The following is an 18,462-nucleotide window of genomic DNA, read 5'->3' on the forward strand; positions in this document are numbered from 1 at the left end:
TGATAACAGTCTGATATATAAATACAATGTGTTGTGTTGATGGGGGTTTGGTCAGCGGCGGACGATGTGCACAGGGGCAAGGCATTGCTTTCACTCCCTGCATGGTCGCTTGACAAATGTTAGCATGAGCCTCTAAAGCGGCATGACAAGCGCATGCTGAGAGCAAAGTCGAGCTAATGTGTTCTGGCATGCGGCTCGCTAATCACACATTTACATATGCAATGACCTACATTTGCATGTCAGCTCGCACACTGTCCGGCCTGATTAACGGCGGGCACCTCCCAGCGCTGGGGCGGCCGGCATAGCGGTGGGATGAGGCCAGAGGATGGCGGCTTTTTTGGCAGCCGAAGGGACGCACTGCCAGCCAGGATTAGGCCTGACGCGGCCTGAGCTCCAGACACTTCATTAGAGGTAATCTGTTTAGCAGTGGGCAGTGTATGTAAACTTCACAGGCCATTTGCGGCACCTTTTTGCCCCCTGGCCTCGCCTTCAAAGGGCATCAGGGGCGCCCTGACTGACAGCTTGTCTCATCCGTGGCTGTGCGCTGTCACACGATTTAGAGCGCTGAGCTGACACAAGATGAACCGCAGCAGCCGAGGATCTCAACTACCGCCGGGGTCACTTGACAGTGGCGTGACGCGGTTTGTACAGATTGCAGCTTGCGGCGGGGGCGAGTGCTCATAAGGGCTTGTTTGGGCTCGGCGGGAGGCAGAGGAAACTAAAATAAGGTACGGAGGGGGAGCGCAGGTGGAGCAAGGGGATATCACCAAACATCTCAACTTTTAGCACTGAAAGGGAATTTGTAAGGTTTTGGCAAGCGACGCGTGGCGATAGAAGCACAGGTCAGAGGGGACGGAAGATGCAGCGGTGCATGCTGGGTAATGACTCAAAGGGACAACACATCACAGGAGCAACAGCAAAGGATGGAGGATTGGCCGCTGGTGACACAAGTGTAAAAGAGAAATGCAGCTAGATGACAAGGAACGCGAGATAGAAGCAGGAAGAGGATGACGGAGGACGGGGTGGCAGCAGTGTGGAGACTAGGTGTGAGCTGACAGCACAACACTGCCAGCGGCTGCCAGGGAAAGGACAACCGAAGCTCTGAAGAGGTGGTGGAGTAGCAAGACGGGTTTGGTGGTGTTGGTTGGTGGGTGCTGGAGGGGGATCTACGTGGCAGGGGGAAACAAGGCAGGAGATCCTGTTTCAAATCCTTTTTATCAAACTCTCTCTCCAGGCCCAGCCCATGCAATATTTATACCTCCTTCACCCTGCTAGTACTCGTGCTCCTATTCCATCTGCTCCAGTATTTAAAGCTCTGCTCGCTTTACACTGGGGTTTTGCTCCATGGAAAAATCCGCCGTGACGATTAAAATCGGATCTGAAGATCTCGCCCTCCCATTCACTTAGAGAGCAAATGCGGCATCAAATATGCACGTCTTACCAACTTTTCCCGTATTTCCTATGCATACTCATCAAACCTCAGAGACATGGTATCGCCCGTGAAAACTTGTAAGCGTGATTGCATACACAAGTCGGGTTTTAAGCATTTTTGTAGTTCTTTTTTTTCCACCGAAGGGAATAAGAGTGTATAACTTGGATACTTGTTGAGAATAATCCTTCAGCCTTGTAAAAGTCATTCTCTTAAGCTCTCGTGGTGTATTCTACTGCTAGGAATACCTTGACTGTTGCTTTCTAACTAATGTTTTGTATATTTTATTGATGACAGTGGGCCCACAGCTGAATTCATCAAATCTAAAACTTAAAAAAATGCAACCGATCTATGTTAAACTTACTATATATTGTAAGGCTGGGAATTTTCCCAACAAAGTGCCTTGAAATGCTCAGCTTTGTTAACATAATTTCCACTTAATCAGGATGTTACGGACATACTGAGTGCCCCCTCCTCCACTTTTAAAACAGCCAATAGCGTTTAGTTCACCTCACTGCCTGGAATGATGTCATAAAAATCGTTGATTCGTTTTGACAAAAATGAGAAACTATACGTTTTTAAAACGCATGTCCAACGTTTCCGAAATTTTTTAGAGCAAACTTGTTAATAGACATCCTTAAAGCTAACAAATTCATACTAAAAGCCAAAAAAACGTCCATTTTCATTTCATGGAGACTTTCAATATCAAATAAATAAATACGTTTTGCTGTTCGGACTGAACAACAAAATGAAATTCAAACCAAAATTTTAAATTCGAACAGGGATCTTGGCATTTTCTAAATTATTCACATTTCTAATATAAACAAACGATTTTAATCAAAACATACAACAAAACTACGTAGTAATAATAATAAAGTTATTTAACTATACTCAAGTCAGATGACGGAAGCGAATTAGTCCAGGTGTGAAAAGGACACATGACAAAAGACGGATTGTGAGAGAGAGGAGAAAAAGAAAGAGAGAGAGAGAACGAGCAAAAGACTGCTAAAAGCAGCAGATTTTCAACACCTCTGTCTCTGGCACTATGGTGGAGAAACACATGATGATTCCTGTGTGCAGGAAACGCTGCTTGTGCAGAGAGCAGAATCTCATTATCACCTCTCACCCGGCACAGTGGAGAGACAGCCAGAGCAGACCGCCGCCTGTCTCTCTGCGGGTGGATTGACAGACACGGGGAGATTTGACAGGGGCAGATGTGGATGTGGAAGAGGCTCGCGCTACATGCTGCTAGGCAAGCAGGTGGTGAGTCGGGTCGGTAGACTAAAAAGAGCTAAAATGGCTTTGTAGAATGAATATATAACAAGATTTCAAAGAAAGTTAGGTGTGCGTATGTGTGCTCTTTCTTTATGTAAAGAGTTAAGCAATGTCCGTACCTGTGGCTGAAATACTGGCACTGGAGGCTGTTGACCTTGTGATTGTGCGTCCATCGTGACGGCAGCTCAGTTCTGTACACCCCTGCCAAACAAACACAACAAAACAGGATCAATCAAACAATCCCTGTACCACACAGAAACATCCTCCCCGCCTCCCCTGCGTTTAATAATCTCGGCTCCTCTGAAGGCGAATGTGTGAATCTTGTAATAGAATTAGGGTCCAGAGCAGCGCTCCAGACGATCACACGCTGCTGCCGCGGATACGACCGACCAGCGTCACCTCGTCCGAGGAACGCGATACCTGAGAACACGACACCCATTGTGTTAATGAGACCTGTCAAAGAGGCACGGCACTGGACACGCTTTAAATTGAATGGTAAAGCTCAATTGTTAAAACCTGTTTGCAAGATGAAAGGGCTTCTGATGGTTATTTTTGGCCCATTGTTAGACAATGGGAAAGCAGTGACGGAACAAATCTGAGGATGTTATTGATGTAGTAATAATACAAGGAATTTTCTTTATATCGCTCCTGTCCTTCTGAAACCTTGTATCTCCATATTTTGTGTTTTTTTTGCCATAAATCATTATCATTAGTCACCCTTTGTTTGTCACTGGATTTTGCAAATATTTAACCAATTTAAAGTATTTAAAAGTGCTTGTCAACTTTGACAAACAGTATTTAATCATTTTAAGAGTACAGCATTTTTTTTCATTTCCTGAAAAACAGCAAATTTGGATATACGAGGAGTTGGAAGGACGGCTACGATATTCTTGTAACCAAATATGACGCTGTCGGAATATTCAGGATTACAAGATTTTACATGCAAGATCGACAGCAAAACCAGTAAAAGCTACATGACATGATATAATCAGTTTTATATTCTTTGAAAGTGACTATTGGCAAAACATTGATACATAAAATATTAGCTAGAACAATATATAAGCTTATATATACTGTACATAAAAGACACCATGCTTTCCAGATTTCAGCATTCCCCATAAAAAAATTGCAACTAATTGCAACCCAAAATAATCTATCTTCGATCTTCAAACACAAAAACACAAATACCATTTTATCAATAAAGACTGCCCATAGTACCTAGTCTCTATTTGTGGATTCTACTACTACAACCTACAGAGACATTTACGTGGACACAGTGAAGCGTACATACGCGTGAGATACAGAAGACGTGTGTTGTCTTTGCAAAAACAATGATAAGAAGGAATAAATTAGGCCCGAGCTCTCGTCGGTGACAGAGAGCAACAACAAAAGACGGCTGCTTGCTTTTCTTTACATCAAGCCTGAAGATGGGCCTGTGCGTGCGGCAGCCATCAAAATTTTTAATGATAGCTCGGTTGTCACATCACTGCGGCGTACAGCTCGGGGAAGCTCGCAGTGTCCTCGATGAACTGAAAGAATATGAGCGAGGGTTAAAAAAACACTCCTTTCATAGAAAGGCCATTTACATGTCGCTCACCGTGCCGCACGTCCGTCTCCACCCGTTGTCAGGGCTGAGTGGATCGCGGAGCCTCGAGCCAATTAAAATACCTCATGCCGGTGAACGGAGAAATGGTGCCGGGGCTGTCACCATGGCAAAATAAAATCAGCTCGGTTTGGGGAAGGTTAATAATACTAATTAAACACCAACCTTGAGTTGGAGATTTGAGTGGCAGCGCATGCGGGACATGGTTTGTTGCTGGCGGAGATTTGTTTTTGTTTCCCATTTTTGCTGTTTAGTTGAATGTCTCTGCATTATGGATTGCAAAAAGGGACGAAAGGGATTCTCTTGGGAGTAAACTATTAACACGGTTTCTCTACGAATGTAGAGAATGCAATTATGAGATTTCATATAAATGAAACAGACCCTGCCCTTACCCAGCCTCCATAAAAACACAAGCGTAGTGTTCTACGTCGTGTTCTTTATCTCCAAAGCTTCGTAAATGATGACTGAGGCAGAGGTAAATAATTCTGTGTGCTAATTAACAGTTTGAGACAGCAGTCAATGCGCAGCAGATTTGCTAATACTTTTGCTGACACTTTACTAACAGAGCTGTCTTCTCCCCATTACGTTTGGAAAGTGGACTGTTTACACCGATTCGTGAATTCGAGTGATATATCAAACTTTAGAGACGTGGACCTGTGTGGTTATTTGCACAAACAAATGCATCCATTTTGAAGGCCACTGTCAAGCTTTATAGTTATTTGTCATATTTTACATCCACAATGAGACATTGCAGAGTGAAACAGCAAATTCAACACAAAACTAAGAAATTCAGTACGTGTGTTGCCTGGTATTCAAACCTATGACATTTGTCTACCAACTGATCTACATGTACATGCAAGATTTGACATATATGTGACAAAAGACAATAGAAATTAGAAATGTTGCCCACACTGGATTCAGCGTGATGGGACACAAGCGGCAAACTTCAGCGGAAACCAACACGGAAGTGACGTAAACTGCAATTCATTGACTGGGCGCTATTGACTGGCTCCAAATGAGAGCAGAATCTCATTGAGCCACATGTTAAAATGCCGAACTTTACAGCAGAAAAAATATGTTTACAGCCTGGTACAAAAAAGGATTTTGGTCTATATAGCTAATTTTTCCCTTCATGACAACTGTGAGGGGGGTGAATTGTTTTACAACTCATCCATTTAGATTATAATAAGCCTTAAAATTCTGCATAATTAAGGGCGTGGTCACTCGTCCCGCCTCTTTGCCCTTTTTGATTATGGTGACGCTCTGCTGAGATGGCGATGGCTGGACCCGCCCACTTTAGGCTTTAAAAAGGCTCCTCAGAAACCTACGGGTGACGTCTCAAACACTACGTCCATGTTTTATACAGTCTATGGACGCGACAAAGGCATTGTTCCTAATAGGTTTGTCGCTTTGCATCGCATTGTGTAGTGTCGCATCACATCACGTCGCTTGCGTCTGGTGTAGAAAAGGTGTTAAAAATGGGAGCATGATGACATCAGTCGACATGAAAAGTCATTTTAAAGTCGGAGCAAGGTATTACTTTACTTATATTACAGAATAATTCAAGTTACACGCATAAGCACATATAAAAGAATTTAGATTTCATGCAAACTATGGACTTTGTCGTATGGGTATAATCTACACTAAACAGAGCTTGGCAGTACAGTCTCTGGTAGTCTAGCTGGCATTTACCAGTAGCAGTATAGCACAGGTTGCCCTCATTGGTCTCATTTCCACTTTCACTTTGAAAAAAACTTCAGATTAATTCTGGCAGTGTGGCTCTTTTGATTGACCTATATAGTGTCAAAATGACCAGAGGGCACCGGCACGTTCCACAGCTTTTGCATCCAGCCCTTTACCAACACCCTCATTAACAGAATCGATTAAAGATGCCACTTGACATCAGTACACAGGCACCTAAACAAGAGGGGTAGAGCCGCACCCTTTCCAGACTAAACACAGAGATGTGTATATACACACACACAAACACGCACGCAAAACACACTCCTTCTCCATCATCAACACCCAACTGTCTAGAGAAACATTCATCTGCGCTTTTTCCACCGGCTATTTACAGCGGCCGCGAGTAACACGTGGCTCTCCAGCTGCGTGCCTTATAAAATTAACAAACTGAAAAGGGGCCGCGACAACAACTAAAGCGGCTATACATAGCTTTGCATGACAAAAGGGCCATTACGTGCGATGATGACAGTCGGCAACCTACTTGAAATAGAGGCCTGGGAGCTGACTAATAAACAGCCACAGTTGTTAGTCTACGTTTTATCTACGTAAAGTTTGTGCTTTTTCTTAACTTGCTCTAATGTTTCTTAAACTCTGTTTTAAAACAAAAACGATCCTCGTTTATACTGCCGTTTCCCTGTGCGTTTTTAAACAAATCTGCGTTTACACTACACTACCGAAAACGCATGTCACATGACCATTCAGACACGCTGGGCATGCGCACATAAATGTAAACCGTTGTATGGGTATACATAAGTTGGTTATAGTCAGATGACAGTTGGTTATAGTCCCAGACCGACATGTTCAAAATTAACATGATGGCAAAGAAAAGCAAGGACGTCTTCGCGTGGATAACGTTAGATGAGTTAATCCATGTTATTAGGCTTGTTTGATTTCATCCGGCGCCACGCAGACCGATCGACGGATGACATCGCAGTACTGAGTGAGCCATCTAAAAGCATACTGCTCTCGATTCTCTCTCGCGTTGCTGTAATGTCACCGTGTCGATCCGTGTATGCAGTGCAACTTGAAGTTAAACATGCCTGTTGTTTACGCGGTCCTTGCGAGGCTGGTCATTGTCGCCTTCAGGTTGCGTAATGGCTCAGACAACAGAGGCTTATCGAATCAGTGAAGCAAACGCAATGATACTGATGACCCAATCAGTAAGCGAATGTGGGCAATCACGCCTACGTATACTAAAGTCTGCGTTTTCGTCCATTTACACAGACACGCGACCCCAGAGTTTTCAAACTAAAACGGGGTCTGTTTCCAAAAGTATCCGTTTTAGGGGGTTGAAAACGCCGGATCATTGTTAACGTCAGACGTAACTATAGCAAAAGGTATGCGTTTTTAATTTAAAACGCAGTAGTATAAACGCCGCTAAGAGTGACTGCTCTAAAAAATGTAGCAATTGGCCAATTTAGGTTAAGATCTGGCTTGCAACATTTCCTGATCTTTATCGTTTCGTCATTTCCTGTTCTTTTCAATTCTTTAGATGACAATGGCAAAAATGTGTTTTTAATTCTGTTTTTTAATTTGTTTTATTTCACAAAAAATAGAAATCACAAAATATGGAGATACGCGGTTTCAGAAGGACTGCAGCGAAATTTACAATATTTAATTCCAAAAACAAACAGCAAACATCTAGTAAAAAATCAAGATTGTGAACGATACACCAATCTAATCTTGGTCTTAAGTTAACCTAAAAGCCGAACAAAAAAATGCTTTAAAATCGTCACAATAAACACAATAATATTACCACAATGATTTTATAACCCGGAAAATATCGGCCAGCACCACCAGTGGCCTAGCTCAGGGGTCTTCAACGTTTTTCGGTGCAATTACCCCTTAGATGAGAGATGCATGGAGCAGGGACCCCCTTATACTAAATGTGTAAACGGAGCTATTTAAATAGAAACAACCCTATTGTCACAGCAATATATGTTAAGACATCACATTAGCACTATTTTGTTATTGTTGCACATAGGCTAAATACTTTCCTGTGTATTATTTTTGTTTTTAATATAGATTGCTTGGTTATTTTAAGGGATTTGCAGCATCAAACATTTTCATTTTACTGTGAGATGGACAATTAAACATTTATTTGAACCTTAGTTTTTATTAAGGCTTCAATGAGATGACTGACCCTGGTTAATGGCACAAAGACTATTCTAGTGGAGGTAGGGGTTGTCTCTGGATGCGAAAGAAAGTAGTGCAGATTTTATGCATTCTGTTGTAAAATCAGGCCGTTTTATTAAGTGTCATTCTTTTTTCCTTTCGCTTCTCTGTGTGTTGCAGAACACACCGCTATTTTATAATTCTGAGCTCCGTTGTCTTTCTCGTTGATTAGCATTGTTGCGGCTGTTACATGAAAATTAACACTAGTTATTTTTCTGCTGAGCATCATATCAGACTAATGAGAGCAACATGAGTCCGCGTTATTTTCGGGGTAACTTATTTGACGTGCACCACACGGTGCGCGTTTCATTCATTTTAAACACGTACAATAGTTCTGTCAGTGTTTACAATCCAGAAGCGGTGTGGTGTCGTTTGGCTGTCAAATTAGCGCTTTACGGCTTTAACAAATTTTGAACAGAAGTTCAGAAACATATGAGAATGCACTTTATTTGCACGCAACTCCTTTCATGTGTACTTTTATCGGAAGGGAGACAGAGAATGCACTGGTTCTAGCCCTACCGGTTTTTATGATGCAGATGTAACGTTTCTTCATTGCTTGCTTCCGTTGCCTGAATGGATGTTTTTGTCTGCACGCACGCAGGTTAAAATTGCAATGCGCGGGCGCTTCAATGAGTCCGCGCTGCCGCGCACGTGCACAGCTTAAAGAGAACATTGGTTGTAATATTTATGTACCCATGCTTTACATTTTTAACAAAAAGTTGCCTGTGAGTAAACCGTAATTAGCCTTGCAGTTCCATCTCGGACCCCTTGTTGAAGACCCCTGGCCTAGCTAGCACAACAGGTTTTTTTTACAGAATGTGGGTGCGTGGTGGCAGGCTGCTTTAAGTCCCCGTTTCCTGACTTCTTTATTTATTTATGGGAAAAAGTAAAGCTATAACAAGAAAGGGAGCTTCTTTAAAGTGGATCAAGGCGTGAAGATGGTAACTGGCTCTGGACTTAAATTAGCCTTTGCTCACAGGTGTTCACACGGACCGGAATCAGATGCAGGCGAATCCGAGCACGGATGAAGGGTGAGGAAGAAGGCCAACAGCGGAGCGTGGTGTGAATCGCACATCAAAGGCTGCTTTGAGCTTCTGAATACTGTAAAAGAAGTGGCCATGATTATAAGAAATGAAGAAACCTTGCCTTTTTTTTTATTGCGACAGAAAAGCTTGAGCCATCTGATCATTGTGAGGGACAGCTTTAATGATGGAACAGTGAGGAATTAAAAAGGACAGACATTTGCACGTTTATTTTAATCACTGTGGAAAAGAAACACCTAAGTCACCATCAAAAACTGAATCTTCAAAAATGTTCAATGATTCAGGGCACGGTTAAATATATTGTGTAGCTATTTAATGATGCTGCTGTTATGTTTTGTGATTCATCAGATATATCTGTTTAATCCACTGTTTGACTAACTGTTAGGTATGTAACAACATGGCAAAGCTAATATATAAGCCTGATCTCAAAGGAACTTTACAAGGTATTTTACAAAATTTGTATGAATTTGTTTGATGTTAATTGTACAAACATGAATTATTAGAACAACTCTCTATCGTGACAAAGCAGATCATAAAGGAATAGTTCACCCAAAAAGTTACTTTAATCATTTACTCATTCTCATGTCATTACAAATCTGTATGACTTTATTTCTTCTGCAGAACACAAAAGATGATATTTTGAAGAATGTTGGTAACCAAACCACACTGGACCTCATTGACTTACATTGTATGGACACAAAACTACAGAGACATTTCTCAAAATATCTTATTTTGTGTTACACAGAAGAAAGAGTCATATACAGGTTTTGAATGACATGAGGGTGAATAAATTATAAATTAATCAAATGTATTTTATTATTCCTTTAACCAAGAAAAGTCCTTTAAAGAAATGTAAAATGATACTTAACATCCACAAATTATAGCAAATACATGGTTTTCTGATCAAATATTACAAAGAATTCCATTAATCTCAATAAACTTAACTGGAATGTAAAGAAATTAATGCAGTATAATATTCTGCAATTGCACAAAAACACTGCAACCGCTGCTTCATCTAAAAGCTGTTCTTCTGTGTGGAACGACTGCATTTTCATAGAGAACCAGAGGGGAACAAAGTCGCACGGTCTTGAGGGAGTTTGCACCGGCCATCCATAATCCTGTTCGGTGCCTATTTATAGGCCTCCTTTACATTTTTCACTTTCACATTTTATAGGGTAATGATTATTTCTCAGCGGAAGTAAATAGCACAGCACAAACATCCTCTGCATGTGAGGGCCGGCTGTGATTTATACCCACACACAAAGTAGTGCACAGGCCTTTCCCCTTAATTCCTGACTCTTACACGGCAAGTCTCAGAGGAGCTTGAACCTGTGCTTTTGCGATGCTCTTGCATCCCATGACCCCTCTATGCTATCCGTGTGTGCGCATCTCTCACAAACATTTAGCATGGCGTAGGAGGTTCGAGTGCGTGCAGGTGTAATGGTCCACTTTACGTACCCTTGAGTCAAAAGGACGTGGCTCGGGGAAACTGGCAGGGCAGCAATAGACCCGGACCACCTCACCCAGTTGCCCATTGTCTGTCTCATCTCGAGGGCCGGTTTGATGAATCAGTTCTGGGCTCTGGCTTTTGTGAGCGTGCCGTCAAGCCTGCAGGTGCTTTATAGACGAGGGTCTGAGATGGTACAGTTAATTACCCTACAGGGGTGCGCATCTCCCCCATGCCGTTTGATGTGCAGAGCTTGAGCGAGGTAAAGGGAGTCCTAAAGTGATGCAAATAATCCATTAGAGGTAACTTGACTAGCCTGTTTGTCTGCGCCGAAATGAGCGATTTGAATAACACGGGATGCGGAATAAACATTTTAGCCAAAGCATTGAAAACATTTATGCCTAGTTAGCGAGAGGTAATTTTGTTTGGTTTTATCTGTATAGATAGGGGTAAAGCCAGATTTAAACAGGACTGGTTTTTCCTCAGGAAATTGGGCAAAATTGTGGTTTTAAAACGCACTGTAAATTTAAAGGCTTTGTTGGCAGAAATGCAATATAATATACCTAACTATGTGATCAGAGGTGTATAAAGACCTTACATAATGAAGCGTTATGTTTTCATTATCTTAGAATGAACTATTTTTATCTACATACACCGCAGGTCCCCTTACATGGAATTCGCCATGTTTAATCTAGAATTTGCTAAAGTGACTAAATGTCTTGTGTCTCTTAGCGATATTTTGTGAGCTGATGAACTGTCAAAAGCTGTCGTCAAAAGCCGTAGGTTAATGTGCATGAGATTGTGCAACCGCAGGTTGTCATGGCAAGTTCTATGGGTTCTATTCTATATTGAGTGACTGTAACGCCATAATCCTAAAATGAGAGTGGATTATGAATGAATACACCAGATTACCATTCAGTGACACAAACACATTGTGAATACATACTTGTGCAAGAGGAACATTTATAGCACTTCTAAATGCAGAAATATGATATACTTTATAATTGACAATGATCCTCGTTTATGATCCTTAAACAATAATTATGACTCAGTGATCATATTGTTTTTTGGGAGACGTCCTTATTTCTGGTCGAGCAGGTTGTTAAAGAGCCCACAGACAAACCTCACCCCCAAAAATTATATTACGATTACAAAAACCTGTCATATAATAGGTCTGCCTGTAATTAAATGATACAAACTGAGAGACGCATAGTTTTCTTAGAGTCAATGAGTTGTCAAGTGAATCAATGTTACTTCCTAATTGACTTCCAAAGAAAGCGCAGCATGAAAGACTTTAATCTGATAGATCTCGGCTAGATCGCACGCACCTGCAGGCACCCATTTGACAGTATCTTGTAAATATAAAACTGTGTCAAAAAAACAGAAACTTCGGTAAAAAAAATTTCACATAAACACAATATTTCACCTCTCCGTCTTCACTCAAAATTTAAGAAACATCACCACAAAGATAATAAACAACGTTTCCTAGCATGAAACTTGTTTTGCATCCTGGGGAGACCCCTGGTTTTCTCCCCGTGACCCTTGCAGACCACCGCCAACCCCATCTCATGCAGTCTAATGAGGACTAAGCCATGTCACTAACCGCAGTTCTCCAGCTAACCTCCGACCACAATGGGATGTGACAACTTCCACCACAGGGCTAAATTCTTTTCATTTGCCACAGCCAGAGGTCAAGCCCACCGGCTACAATCACGCTAACAGAAGCCTACACTCCTGAATATCCCTCCCGGCTCCTCCTTTCAGCATCTGAAGCGACCGAAAGTTCCACCAATAACTAAACGCACGATTTATTATTACCGTTACGCTCCGTATCATTCAGGACCAAAACAACAGATGTTGATCATGCTTCATTTCTCTGGAATATTCATGATGCAATAATCGGAGGAATATCACAACACACTTTCCTCTGCGGCCTTTGACAGTTCGTCAACATCACAATTCAATCCTAGCTAAGAAGCATTAAGTGCTTTTCTGTGAGATTCGATGATACGCACCAGTTAACCGTTTCAGTCCCTTAGTCACGCAAGTGTTGCAACACCTCAGTTTAATTTCAAAGAAATAAATGGTTCTTTTACTACTACGTCCTCCCAAAATAATTTTTACTAGTGTTTTATTTACTACTAAAGTACACTTTAAGATGGATTGTCCTGCACCGAAATTACCAAGAAACCATGTACGTTGGCCAACTACTTGTGTCGAACCAGGAAGCTCTGATGTCGATGTCCTTATCACATGAAGTTTCCAAAACAACAACGACTAGACTGATGTAAAACAAAGCTAGATAATTCTAAACTAGATCTTTTTTTAATAAGAGCTCTGTACAGTGGACGCGTCTGATGTTGACTGTTATGACTTTTATTTGGTATTCTTGCATTTATAAAGCTAAAATATGTAAAAAAAATCTTAAAAATGACAAAATTAGGCATTAACAAAGTACATAAAAACATTGCACAAAACAGTTTCTTTACCTTACGCAGATTTGTAGCTGTAAGCTTACAATAATGACTAATATGTGGAAGACGTCAGTTTGACATAATTTGACTTCAAACTGCATAAAGCAAAGTATGACTTACAACTAAGAAGTAACCTGCAAATTTATGTTTCAAACAGAGGCAAATGTTACTGACTGCAGCTTTAAATAACCTGATAAAATGTAGCAAAGCTAGTTAAAGATGGTGTAGAAATCCTAAATTAAATTACTTTTAATAATAAAAGGTGTACTTGAAACTATGAGTGCAATTCGTAAACAAAACCCAATAATGCAGTAATGCTAATTATTTGTTTACGTAGAACATTTCATAATCATTTGGCTCTCAAGTAGGTGCAAACGCAGAGCAGTTCTGTCAAAGAATTGCAGATAACGGGTCGAGTAGCGCTCAAGCCACTGCCATCATGATGGTGAAAAGAGCGACGAGAGGTTCGGCCTCCTACACTCGGTCATTAGGAATTTCCCTACTCCAAACCCCTGCTACAGCGCTCCATCAAATCCCCTTCACCTCTTTCATGAGATAAATTTGTAAAGCTCAAACCATCTTCTAACACCATCACCTCCTCTTCTTCAGAACACAGAGCAGAACTCAAAGAGAAGCTCTTTGGTGAATCTTTAATAGGCCGCAGAGGATCTGTCATTTTCATGAGCGAGAAGTTCTGGAGAAATGTAGCTTTGCTCTGTACGTGAACGATTTTGTCAAGTATGTGATCGCGAAATACTTTTAAAAACACAAGCTTATTTTCAGGTACAATTGCGCAAATTATGATGCAATGCAAGCATGTCTTCTCTTATTATAGAATCTAACTGGTTAAACACTGTGGTGTGAAGAGAATTCTTGTTGAGCAAGTAAATTAAAGTGAGCTACATTTGACATCTTAATACCTACCTAAACGATAACTTTTGATTTATTGACATTTGAAAGTAACTCCGGTATCAGCAGTTGAGTCATGAGGTTTGTTTCCACCACAGTAACACAAGAACATACGTTAAATATGTATAACAGGACCGCAAGCCGGCAACACGCTAACCAAGAATTTGTGATTACATTTCTGGCCTTGATTGCCTATGTTGTGTTTTTATGAGTATGCAAGTCCTTTAAATTTTAAATATGTGCCCTCGAGTTGTCATACAAAAATGTAGATTTTTGTCTCTTCCTGATAGCAACTGCCTTTTGCATTTCTCTTTTTCAAATATAAAAAGGCTCCCAGGATACCAGGTTTAACTTAGTATCATAAATCTGCACACGACTCCTTGCCTCCAATGGAAAGCATTATACAAAACTTTAGCAAAAGGCAAACAATAATAAAAAGCTTATCGGAGGAACATCTGCAGATCAATCGAAAAGGACCTCAACTTTTCTAAACGGAAAAATATATTGACAGTTATGAGTGAATACTAGCATTTTAAAGTTACTTTTAGCCAGCATCAACATCACATGCTGTTTACTTATCAGGTTGGCAAAGAACTTTAAATAACTGCAAATGTTAAATCAAGATCCAGATGAAAACTGGCTGCTTAAATAGGGTGCTGTTCCTGCCAAAATGCCAGACGTCCTCAAAGTCATCTCAACTGACTCTCTTTGAGTATAAAATAAAAACTGTAGTTACTCACATTCGTGTCTTTCCAATTTCACTAAGGCAGCGGATATGTTTTTGTATTTTTACCCATGTTCCCACAGGCCTACTTCTGTTGCACCTGCGGTTAAAGACAACCGATGGCCACGACAAATGACGCTGTTAAAAACAGTCTGATGATCTTGTAAAACCAAGTACATGCAAAAAACACATTTGGCCTGTTATCAACCACTACAAATGCTTGCGACATCAAAACATCAATATTAATGAGATTCCCTGGGATATATTTGGCCAACGTCTGCAAAAAACCCATGACTTTTAGCAGCTCAGCACACGCTTTGACCCGGAGACCCAGAGATACTAACGTGACAGACTCCTTGTTCAAAGAAACTGGCCTGCTTTCATCTCCAGCTTTTTTCCTAGCCACACTGGCCCAAGCCATCTGCTTTACTCTAATGCGCGGCTTAAAAGAGTCGTTTTTTTTCCCAAGGCTTCCCAAGCACGATAAACAGCCTTTATGTAGCTCACCCCTGTTTACAGCATGCAGTATGCTGCGCTGTAAAATATTCACTGTTAAACTGTCAACGAAGCTAGCCACTCGCCCGGCTTTCACAGTATGGTGGCACTAGCCCTCGGTCGCCACCTCCTTGGCCTCCCACCAATGCCTGCTCGCGATGAAGCCCTGGATCCGGCCCACTTCTCTAGACCCTCCAGAGGAATTCAAACACCCCACTAGCTTCCAGGCCTAGCTTAAGACATGTGTTAAGGGTTTTTTTTATTCACTGCTCCTCAAAGGCAACTGGCAAAGGTCTTAAAGTTCCTACTTGGCATGACTTCTGAAAAAAACACACAACAGCTTCCTGCTACAGCTCTCTCCGGCTGTTTGTTTCCCTGACTGAGGTCCTGTCGTGGAAGATCCAGAAATGAGGGGGTGTTACGGCTCACTCCAGCCACAGACCTCGACAGCCCTTGGGCCGGAGAAACTCGGCTGAAGCTGATGAGTGTTAGTATGCCATGCTGGCGTGGCCAGCTATTTGCAACACATGGAGTATTGCGTATTAAGAGAGACAGGCTTTCAAAACACAGAGCCTCTTCCCTGCTCTCCATGTCATCCTGTGTGAGAAATATAAAGAGTCATTTGCGAGAGGACGCAGCAAATGCCGAAAGCATCCAGCACGACAGATTTTTTTTGCTGTTGGATCAAAGCACATATTGACTGAGATTTTCTCATTTTTTATGACAAATGCAAGCTGTCAGCGTCTCTATTACCATGTTTGCAGTGGCATATGCATCGCGTAATTATGCCATGAAACCGGGTTCGCTTCCCGGGGAAATCTAAAATATCTAAACAAGGAGAGAGTGAAAAGAGAGTAATGACAAATTGCAGGAAGCACATTTGCTTTCGGACGTGCTGAGGGCAGAACTTGAACTCGCCAGCTCTGCCTTAAGCACATGCTAGCAATAGCATGCCAACAAAACCGTTCTATATCATAAGACCAAATATGCATTTGTATGACTGTACGCATAACTGAAATTATATGTTGAAAGCCGTTTCATAGAATATACATACAGTACTAAAGTAATCTCAATTTTAACCCTTTAAAACGTTTCTTAGGAAAACTGGTTTGATTTTTTCAAATCAGCCATTTTAATATTGATCAAGCTCACTTGAAAACATCGGATTGCTCCTGATCCAATAGACTAGAATAGGCCTAAATGTGCACTTTGCAATAAAAAAGTAGTCATCTAGTATGGGTTTTAATGGTATATCTAGAGTGCAAAATGACCAATTTAATGCCAACATATACATATAATTCAAGTTAATTACAGAAAAGTGGTTCAATCATAATGTCATAAAAGTCTAATGTTTACTCCATATTTTTCCTTATTATAGATTTATTACAAGGTTACACTTAATTTATAAGGTAACTATGCAAGATAATTTTACAAACAGTATTTTCATGTTCGTGCTGATTCATTGTCCAGTGTGAACCAGACAAACCCTGTATTAACTACAGTGCACCACGTCACAGTACGTGTCACTGGTATTCACAAATCAGAGTTATGCATTGCTTGAAATTACAACACCAAATAAATCAATCAAGACACGATAGAACATAAAAAGGTCTGTGTATGCGTGTTGTAAAGTAAACTTTACTGTTGTCAATTAAAAAAAAATTACGAACAGGCGTGTATAAAACATATTATACATTATTAAACGTGTATAAACGTGTAACTGTCATATGCCAATGCTTAGAAGGAAAGTTTTGCCAAACTTATAAAGACATGCTCTATTGTGCGATAAACAGTGTATTTGCGGCATTTCTGTAGAAAACCAATATTGCAGATGGAAAAAGCTATTTGGCCACTGTCGGTGTAATTCGGTGTGAAATCGTCCTCACATTTCTGCGGCATGTGTCAATCAGACTGACAGTCTTTAGCTTTAGCTCAACTTGTGCTTTAAACGTGGCGTGACTGCTAAAAACACAACCGACATTCTTGAAAACGACTGAGAAACGCCGTTTTCACGACTGGGTAGGTTTATTTCTGATGGCATAAATCATGTTTATTCACAATTCTGATAATTGTGGGGTTTAAATTCGATGAATTGACGCAAAAGCTGCGTTAGCTTAGCGCGCTAACTCCATTAACTAGCCCAAAACTTCTGTCAACTTTCCTCAGTCGCCTGAGATATTTACTCTGTTATAATGCTCTTTATACATACTTTTATCGCACACAAAGTGTCCCACTGACTAAAAATGCACTTGTTTAATGTCAATAAAACAGTAAAGTGAGATAGTACGCTGTTTTGAAGTTGACTGGATGGGAATGAGTATGAACTCTTACCAGGAAGTGCCAGCCGAGCTTCACGCGCGCTGAACTGGAGCTCGCGCAGATGAGGATGAGAACGATGATGAGGATGAAGGCGTCTCAATCTGTCACTTCAAGGTCGAGCTTGAGCTCCTGTCCGACGTTGCAACACACACGAGTTGTCTGCGCGCGGATACGGAGTGTGTTTGTGTTCCTTTGAGTGTGTGCGTGAGCGCGCTCCTTAAAACGCCATTCCTGACCTGTGTAAGTTACACGCACGCACACACACACACACACACACACACCCCAGGGAGCTCAAGGGGTGGGATACTTAACACGGGACAAGCGTTCAAAGGGAAAAGAGTAAATACTGAAAGAAAGACTAATCTGTTCTATTCTGTACATTGTACTTCCTTCTGTTAAACGCACACTCATTTCTTTTCCGTTCTGTACGTTTCTATTGAATTGTTTAATATTGAACTGTTTACTGTTTTATGAAGTGTTGAGTTTCAATTTTGAAAGTTTATTTTCTATGTTATTCTTTAAGTTTCTGTTATATTCTGTACGTTTTTATTCTGCTCTACAGATTTGATGTGAATTTTATTCTGTTTTATGTTATGTTCAATTTAATATTAGGCTACCTTTAATCTATTCTGTAAATTTCTGTTTATTCTGTCAATTTGACTGTGTTTATGCTGTAAATTTCTATTTTATTCTGAATGTGCATTTATATGCTGTAGTTCTATTCTATTCAGTAAATTTTACTCTTCTGTTCTGCAATTTCAACATCTATTTCTGATTTCCTGTTCTGTTCTGTTCTATTCTGTGGGCATCTATTCTGTTTGTTCTG

General features: G+C 40.9%; 1 protein-coding gene across 1 annotated transcript in view; it reads right to left on the reverse strand.

The window, feature by feature from the left end:
* Positions 1 to 17,763, reverse strand: part of nek7 (NIMA-related kinase 7) — a 55,034-nt gene extending 37,271 nt beyond the window's left edge. Inside the window, exons 1-2 of the mRNA XM_057326025.1 lie at positions 17,649 to 17,763; positions 2,824 to 2,905 (exon numbers count right to left, since the gene is read on the reverse strand). Of these exons, the coding sequence (XP_057182008.1) occupies positions 2,824 to 2,877 (54 nt within the window). The 5' untranslated portion in view covers positions 2,878 to 2,905; positions 17,649 to 17,763. The remainder of the gene's footprint in view (positions 1 to 2,823; positions 2,906 to 17,648) is intronic.
* Between the last annotated feature and the right edge of the window lie 699 nt (positions 17,764 to 18,462).

The sequence above is a fragment of the Triplophysa rosa genome, linkage group LG25 (genome assembly GCF_024868665.1).
Source record: "Triplophysa rosa linkage group LG25, Trosa_1v2, whole genome shotgun sequence".
In the NCBI taxonomy this organism is placed as follows: Eukaryota; Metazoa; Chordata; class Actinopteri; order Cypriniformes; family Nemacheilidae; genus Triplophysa; species Triplophysa rosa.